This window comes from Melanostigma gelatinosum (assembly GCF_949748355.1).
Source record: "Melanostigma gelatinosum genome assembly, chromosome: 23".
In the NCBI taxonomy this organism is placed as follows: Eukaryota; Metazoa; Chordata; class Actinopteri; order Perciformes; family Zoarcidae; genus Melanostigma; species Melanostigma gelatinosum.
The window spans coordinates 1,161,326-1,170,677 of NC_136656.1; the positions used below are offsets into that span (position 1 = coordinate 1,161,326).

General features: G+C 39.6%; 1 protein-coding gene across 1 annotated transcript; it reads right to left on the reverse strand.

Moving 5' to 3' along the window:
- Positions 1–2,303: 2,303 nt before the first annotated feature.
- LOC306796743 (L-amino-acid oxidase-like) lies at positions 2,304–8,953 on the reverse strand (the record flags this gene model as incomplete). The annotated part of the gene is made up of 6 exons (XM_079295814.1): positions 2,304–3,093; positions 4,721–4,857; positions 5,478–5,546; positions 6,072–6,273; positions 6,701–6,813; positions 8,720–8,953. 6 exons carry the CDS (start codon positions 8,951–8,953, stop codon positions 2,304–2,306), a joined length of 1,545 nt encoding a protein of 514 aa, XP_079151940.1.
- Between the last annotated feature and the right edge of the window lie 399 nt (positions 8,954–9,352).

Genomic DNA, 9,352 nt, shown 5'->3' on the forward strand with positions numbered 1-9,352 from the left:
TATATATATATATATATATATATATATAACATATATATAATATATACATATATATATATATATATATATATGTATATATATATGTATATATATATATATATATACATATATATATATGTATATATATGTTATATATATACATATATATATATATATATATATATATATATATATATATATATATATATATATGTATGGACTGCACACCTCCACACAGCAGTCAATTAGACTGGAGATAATAAAAACTGCATATAATAGATGATCTGCAATATTATAGAAAATATATATGCTGCTTCATATACAAAATAACTGCACAATAAATGTTTTAAATTAGAAATGAAGGTGATTGTTGTCTCATTGTCTTAAATAAATAGTTTCTCACTTTCTTTCTCCCTTTTCTCCATCAAAGCAACATCATATGAAGCAATATGTCAGTCAACTCTTCCTCCTCCTCTTCAACATTGAAACTGAACTTTTCATCTCCACCGCCTTCATCATCTGTAAGATATTGCTCCTCGTCCCCCTCTCCATCCTAACCCTAACCCATCCAGTTTGGTTTTACCTTTGTTGTTTCTACACAGAGAAGGAAAACGGCTCTGTTGCTGTTAAAGCAACGAGTAAAGACAAGAACTGGACAGGATCAGAGGGGACTTGCTTTGAATTAATTAAGAGTAAGATTCAGTGTCACGAAACATCAGGCAATAAGTTGGAGCATATCACGTTACATTTGATATCATTGGACAAAGTAAAGGAAATAGAAAATGTATATTGTCTGCATATACAGGTTTATCATCTGCTTACACAGATATATTGTTTGTATGCAGTTATACAGTCTGCATATGAATCAGTGTTGTTGTGATTATTTTGGTTCATTACTGGGTTTTGAAGCAGCTTCCCTCAAAAAATTGGATGCAACTGACACAGAGAGGTTACATTTGATTCTCATTCATGCTCACAAATCAGCAACATTGAGTGTTGTACACAAATGAACTGTGCTAAATGAATTCAACCATTGAGTTTCATGACTCATGCTCCCAACTTATTTTTAACACATTTATTATACATATATGTAGATATACATGTAGGTACACATAGACACAATATGTCAAGAATAAAACAATGTTTAAGAATCAAAACCTTTAGTACATCCACATGTACCTTTTATGTAACTAAAACATGTCAAACAGAAGTAGCTCATTTCGATCAATTGCCTGACAACTTAAACTGTGTATTTGAACCCAACTAATAGCAACCAAAGCTGGATAGAATTGCTGAACGTGCAGAAAAGAGTATTGCGAAGACAAGGACAACAGTGACTCATTTCTGGGCATGAATTCATCATAATAATATGAATTGAGTAAGTGATGAGCATAGACTAATGATTTGAGTAAGTCACACATTTGAGAGGACAAATCTGAATAAAATCAAACGACTCATTTAAGAATGTAAAATAAGTCATTAGAGCATCAACCACAGATTTGGGCCGACCAAATATCATATTCACAAGCACACATTATAAATTCAAAGTGAAGAAAGCCGAACTTATATAAGAGCACAAATTAACCTGTTCACGGTTTTGAATTTGACTGTTCTTTGTCACATGAACTGAGCTTTGTAGTTATGTTGTATTGTGAATTAGTTTCTCACACGCTCGCTTTCTTTCTCTGTATTTACTATTGAACAATGCTGTTCATTGTTATGGATCATTTCTTTATCCAATCACTGAAATAAAGATGTGTTCATGGGAGCAGATTGTTGTTTGGTTTTAGAAGATTACGTTAATAGAATTGGTCTCTGTGGTTTGCCAGTTTTGTGTTCACTTTTTGTTGAAATGAACTGTATTCATTTCTATATGTACAAAATAATGTCTGTCAAATAGTCAAAGACTAATTAATTCTGTAATGCGATTTTCTGAATCTGCTGGTTCTAGAAATAATAATATAAAAAAATACGAGTTCCACATTGTGTTCAGATCCTTTTGCTTAATGGGAGCAGATTGTTGTGGTTTGGTTTTAGAAGATTGTTTATTCGCATTTGTCTCCGTGTTTTGCCAGTCTTTGTATACGGACATGAATAACTTGTGAAAATGTTAAAGACCCTTACATATGCAGCACATAAAGTTATGTTCATTGTCTTATGAAGGTCAGCTGTGAAAATGAAGACAATTATGAGGAGCCTCACTCCTAACGATACAAAAACCAAGCAAAAGTGCAACACTTCTTTGTAATGTTTCTCAATATTTCCCCCGAAACATTTTCATTACTGCTGTTAAACTGATTTTCCCTAGAAAGTAGATTAAAACCCTAGAGCTCGTCATGCTGAGTTCTAGCTGAATCTTTGTTAATATTGGCAGCAGCCCTGATTGCAGATTTCATAGCTGTCTCCATCCAAGCGTGAGGGAAGGCTGTGTGCTCACCAGCAAAGTGCACCCTGCCTTCACTTCTGAAGAGCTCCTTAGCGTACTTTAAATGTTGGTAGGGCGTGAAGAGAGCGAAGGCGCCAAAGCTATAAGGATCCATGCTCCACTTCTTCACCACCACCCCTGTGCAGAGAGACCTGACATCCTCGCTATGGATCTTTGCCAAATCTCTCAGAGCCATTTCTTTCAGGTCTTCATCGCTCGCACCTAAGAAGAGGAGGGAGTCGTCAGACCAGGTGTAGGAAGCCAGGAGGACACCGATGGTCTTATTTGCTGGGAAACCGTGGCTGGGGTAGTAGATGTAACGCGAGGGCCCGTCAGTGATGCTCTTTCCCCCTCGGATGCCGTCCTTTTCCCAGAACCTCTCGCTGAAGGTGAGGAAGATTTTAGTGGAGCTGTCATAGTGGGTTGCCCTCAGTGCCTCCATCTTGTTAATGGAGAGAGCTGGAACAAAGTCCATGTAAAGGGCTGCTTTGGCTGTGGTTGTTACCAGAACGATGTCTGCACGAAGCTCCAGCGACTCTTGGCTTGTGTCACACGAAACAGTTACACCTTTATCTGACTGTTTGATGCGGTTGACCTTAGAGTTGAGGAGAATAGGGACTTTGAGGTCATTGAGGACATTAAGAAAAGCTTTGGGGAGAAGGTCCATCCCACCAGTCACTTCTGTGTACCTTAAAAACAAAAAGACAAATAGATTCTCTTATTGAATGCATTCTAGTAGAGACTTCCAGATTTGCAATAGTCTTAGTCCCTCCCACCAGGGATGCATGGAGGAAACCATGCAAGGAGAGAGGAACTAGGAAATATGTTTTCAGACATGAGACGTCCTTTCCTCAGTTGCGTCACGTGAAGCGACGTCTGTTTCTGATCACAGCTGATCAGCTGATCAGCTGTCAGTTGTCAGTCGGCTTTAACAGCTGGAGAGACTTTTGATAAGTTTGTGTCTGTTCACATGATCACTGTACTTAACAACAGCAACTAATAATATAATAACTAATAAAGACACACAGTGATCACCACAGTAGAGTGTTTCTCTCTGTAGTCTGTTAACAAACGGTGTCCTGTGTTCTGTTTATAAGCTCAGGATCCATTTCTACCGGCGAAATGCGATCGTCTTATGATCGTCTTATTTATGAATTATTTGCGTCTGTACGTTTTGAAATTGTGACTGTAGCGTCATTATTAAATAACCCAGAATATGATTATTGTTTCTCTTAAATGATAAAACTCATTTTATCCTTAGAGGCGGCCGTGGCTCACTGGGTAGAGAGGGTCGTCCGGCAACCCGGGGTCTTCCCCGGGGTCTCTTCACACTTGGAATCAGAAAACTAATCAAATATAAACTAGAGTTTAATCTGTGATCCGTCTTCACTGTTTACATGTTGAAACAAATCTCATCAGTCCGATCGGCTGCAGCGTCCAATCACATGACAGATGAACAATGAGGGGGCGTGTCGGCCGTTAAAACACTTCCTGGAAGTCTGTTCTTGTGGGTCCTCGCTTTGACAGCACTGTTAGCCAATCAGAATCAACAAGGCGCCATCTATCGTGAAGTGTAAAATCCGATACGTTGAAAGTCAAATCGTCAGCCCTGGTCTGAACGGCCCCCCTAAACGGCCCCCCTAAAGCCACGGAATGATTTCAAGGTAACACAGGATACACGAGGAACACATAGCGGGGTCGAAATGCTTTTTTTTCATCTAAACTTGAACCAGTAAAGCGATAAAGCGATTTGTGTTGCTGGTGTTCGTTGGCTCATATCTCGGTGATGCTTTTGTGGAATTTGCTTGCTTTTTGTCGTCTCGGTTTGTTTTCTAGCACGTAGCTTCGATCGCTAGGTTCTGAAATGTTCTGGGTGAGCTCACTCCTGGCGAAATATGAATATGATATTTTGGTAATTCTTTTAGTTGGTTGTTTGAGTTGTGTTTGTAGCAGGTAAAAACGGCTTACATAGTCTTGTAGCCCGGTTCTGCTGTTCAATTTGATGTGCAACATCATTATATTCGTTGGTGATAAGTGCATTGTTAGACACTCTGTACGCTAAACTTTCTCGATCTCGGGCTCAAGAGGTTTTAAAAGCTGTTTGCAGAAAACACCAAATGGTAAAAAATTCTAAATTTACTTTGATGCTAAATGTAACACCATGGAATTACAATGTCTTCGTTCAAAATATTCAAAAAACGATTGGTTGTAAAATAAGTTAACATCTTATAATAATTTCACATATATAACTGTTACTGTACTGTGAACATATGTTTTTATATTGAGTAGTTGACAATGCGGGGTGTTGGGACTCACTTTATGTCATCATTGATGTCAGCCTGGTCATAGATCATCTCACTCAGTGCAGTGTACATGAGGCTCTGTTCATTAAGCAGGTCTCCAATCATCCTCACTGCTTCTGAACTCCGACATCCTTGGTCTCTCAGAAAGTCCTGTTCAATAAACACAGTTCCATGTCATGCAGGCAGTTGGGCTCAAAACAAAAGGCTTAAAATGTGTCAAAAGAAATATGTTAAATGATTTCCTGAAGTGAGGTTTTTACACATTAGTAAACATATTTATGGACACTTCTGGAGGTGGTGGAACGTTCCAGCAACTACTTCCTTGCTTCCTCCGTACAGATTGCTCAACGAGTCTGATTGATTGAGTTAATATTTTAATGCACAGCTAAATATATCAACACGCTTTGGGAAATAAGGCTAAGGTATTTTAAATAACATTACATGAGATACTTTTCTAGCTTCTCTTATTTAATGTATTGATTTCTGAACACAATACAATTTTCTATTACAGGTCACAACATGTGACTCACCATCGTGAAACATTAAGAATGGAGAATCTGTTCTTCAAACACGCTTAAGATGATAAAATGTTTTTTCTCTCATTCGAGTTCAATATTATCTGCCTGTTTCAAACGTCAAACAATTGAAAAAGGCACACCCAATGTATGCTATGATAATGCAATACAATATTAGTAATGATTCACATAATTGATTTACTCAACACAGTTTTCTCATTTTACAAAATTTCATGACGTCACAGCGTGTTTTACCTTCACAGAATAACGATCGTATTTCATCAGTGCAGCCCTGCAACCATGATTTTTCATATCATGTTTCACCTGCAAAAAAAAGAAAAGGAAAGAATATCACCTGCATTGATGAAGTCAGTTGAATCATCGATTGAGCTGATGGAGTATTCACTCAGCGAGCTTTGAGTTCTATGTCTATAATGAACCATGAATGTGTAACTCAACTATGTGGCCAAGCCTGACACAGAAAGCAAACCAATGGGAGTTCTTGGAGGTTATTGCCACTAGAGGGTTAGCCTTATTCACTTGCCTGATGCTAAATGTTACATGCTACCATCTGTCCATATGAGAACTTGGTAACATTTGTTCTTAGAGACACGTTTACAGTTTGTAAACAATGATGGTGGATGTAAGCGTGCTCATGCAGTTTGACAATGAAGGTCGGTAAAGTGCAATAACCTTTCCAGCTATGCAAGGACATTAATAACCAAAGATCAATGTGTGAACTTGTGCAACGATTCACTTAATGTGTCGGAATGGCTAAAGCAGCAGGTTCATAGTTTCAGTCAAGGCCCTTGGACTCCATCTTTCCTTCTGTTCCTCTGTCTTACGTACCTTCAGCAAAGCTCGTTGTAGCAGCTCTTCGGCTGATTTCCCTTTCTCACTTTCCCACACGGTGTAATTGAAGATGTTAGGGTTCTTTTTCACTGTGTCCGTCTTTTCCAGGAACCCATTAACCAAGTAAAAGGTGTTGGGGTCATACATGATGAATTTATTCAGCTTGATGTGCAGCTTTTTAGCAAACAAGTGGACGATTCTGTTGATAGAGGAGGTGATAGTAGCAGAGTTAGCTTGTAACTGTAAGGTCTCTTGAAACGAACAAGACAGCGACAACACAGTCAGTCTCCACTGACCTCAACAACAAAATGTATCAACTGTTAAGTCATACTTTGGATTAAATCTACAATCCTTCTTTCTGGCACTTAACAGGAATGTTTTATTCTTGTACCACTGTATTGTACAACTGTTACAATAGCTTAACTATTCATTTCAGGACCTTTGGATTCTATGAAGTTCTACTTTAATGTTCCCTTTAGCATTTTAAATAGTTTGGTAGTGTCCAGGTCTGGAAGATATCCTTGCCCCCATAACAAGCTGGTAGCTTCATAAACATCCTTTTTACACAATCATGTCAGTCTGAGGGGGGGAGGGGTAAATGTGTGATTCGAGTTACATAAACTCACTGGTGAGAACTTGGAATCCTCATGGGTCCCAGATCTGCATACCAGCCTTCTTCTTCATTCCTGTAGGTCTGCACTCGTCCTCCAACACGATCACTAGCCTCTAGTATGGTCACCTTGTCACAACAGATTCATTTGAACAGATAAATACACGTAAGGCCAGTCAGGAAATGTTTCAAAGGTAGTAGATATACAAAGTAGGTGTACGTATGGAAAGACATTCAAGCTCGAGTTGAACTGGTGAAAGCCAAAACAAACTAGCTGGAGTGTTTTTTGATATTACTAGTTGATCGAGTGAAAGCCAAAATATAGTCACGCTTGTTTCAGAAAATGCTAATGAGGAGGTGGGAAGAAATATGCATTGCTTACTATAGACCCTCTAGTTCAGGGATTCCCAAAGTGTGGTCGCGCACCCCTGGGGGTGCGCGAGCTGCCTCTAGGGGGTACGCGAGAGGAAAAGTGTAATGGCGTCTGATGGTGTAATAATATTAAATATTTAAAAAAAAAAGAAAATTGAATTTAAAAAGTGGGATTTTTCACAAAATAAAAACATGAATTATAAAAATCTCCTTTGTAAGATTTAAAATTAAAAACGTACAATTTAATAAATGCACTTGAGCTCCTTCAGGCAGTCTTGCCGCCTGCCCCCAGTTGTACACACTAGCCAGCCTAGCTTGTGCAGCTAACGTCAGCTAACAGCGAACTTCATGCATTCAGCAACATTAATTTAAATATGCTAAACTGGCTGAAATCGGGGAAACTGTGAAGTGGGACATCTGAAGCTATCGGTCGTAAAAGAGGAGAGGGACAGAGAGAGAGAGAGAGAGAGAGAGAGATAGAGAGAGACAGAGACAGAGAGAGAGACAGAGACAGAGAGAGAGACAGAGACAGAGACAGAGAGGAATCGGAGGCGAGGGGAACGGAGAGGTGCGTTGGGGAGAGACCGGGAGAAGAAATCGAGCCAGAGTCAGAGGAAGATGAGACGGAGGAGACCGAAAAGGAGGAAGGGATAGCACAGACACATCGGGAGCACATCGGCCCATCGCGGAGTCAAGGTGAAAAAAGAGGAAACGACGCACTACGGGCTTCATATCTGGTTACAGAATAGCGAGAAAGGGGCTACCGCACACAATCACTGAAGACGTGAGCTTGCCAGCTGCCAGAGAGATGGTGGAATGTATGATTGGGGAGAAAGAAGCAAAAAAGTTGGACATGATCCCGGTGTCCAACAACACTGTGTCGCGCCGCATCGATGCTTTGTCCGAAGACATCCTGGCTGCATTAGTCGCTCATTAATTGTAAATTAAATGTGATAATCTGCCTCTGAGCCTGTGCGTGTGTCCTCGCATCCGTATTGCTCTTTAAAAGTGACGCCTTGTGTCACTGAAAGTTATTATTATTGGTTATTAATTCTGAAGACACTAGGTAATTAGGGAGAAATTTTGTCTCTCACTATGTAGGTAGTGCAGACAAGTGTAGGTCACTAGTTGCCTAGTGGGCTGGATCCATGTTTGCCTAGTTAACGTCAGTGCTTTGGCAACTTACTAGTTAACAAGTAAGACTTTCAGTGTTACATCAAAAAGAAGACTTGTTGGGACTTTGGTGGCATTAAGATATCATTAACGGTCTAAAATAGCAGCTAGGCGTCTGGGGTCATCAGGTCTCAAGGAAAGGTCTGTGTCGTCTGCATAGAAATGAAAAGAGACATTAGGACGTTGGATGATTCGATCAAGTGGGAGCATGTATATGAAAATAAAATTGGACCTAAAATTGAACCTTGGGGTACACCACAGGTAATGTGAGATGTAGAGGATGAGTAATTGCCTCTGGTGACCGAGCGGGTTCTCTCTAAAAGGTAAGAACTAAGTGCAGCGTCCTTGATGCCAACCCAGGTTTTAAGAATAGAGACCCTGAACGTTAATTAACTCTCCCGAACTCCAGAAATTTGTTCACAAGAAAAAGCTTTTTGTTGTGCAGTGGTTTTATAACATCATGTGTAGCGTATGAGTCCGCTGCATGTACCTTGTGTCCTGCGTTTTTCAGGAGCCAGGCAGCCGTCAGTCCAGCCATGCCACCTCCAACGATAACCACATGATGAGTTGTGTTTGGGGGAGGGAGACCGTTTTTCACTATGTTCAGAAGCTCAGCATAGTCATTGTCCTCCAGACAGTCTGCCAGACTTTCATTCTGCCAGACACCAGCAGCATGGCCGGGGTACAGTGCGAGAAACAGCACACTGACAGCAACTGGAAACATATCAAGAGTAAAACACGCCGCTTAACTCTGTCATGAAAGATATTTAACATTCATTGATTCATGCATTTGACTAAACACAGCAAATTCCTTATTTATCACATAAAGCTACTAAATAAATAAAGAAAAAAAGAAAAGAAAGTATCTTAATTATGCATTCTGAAATCCACAATGTGAAGTGCAATGATGTTCTTTAAAACTACCAAATATACATTTTTTTTTAAACAATTTTAATATTGATAATGCCAGCCACATTCTGGGATATAGCAATAAATGGGATCAAGATTGATATCGAGGAATTGCATTAATCACTGCAGTGCTCCATAATACTGCAGCAGTGCCCCCAGTGGAAACCAGGAAAATAGCATGAATTTACCCCATAAGACAAACATGAGACAATGG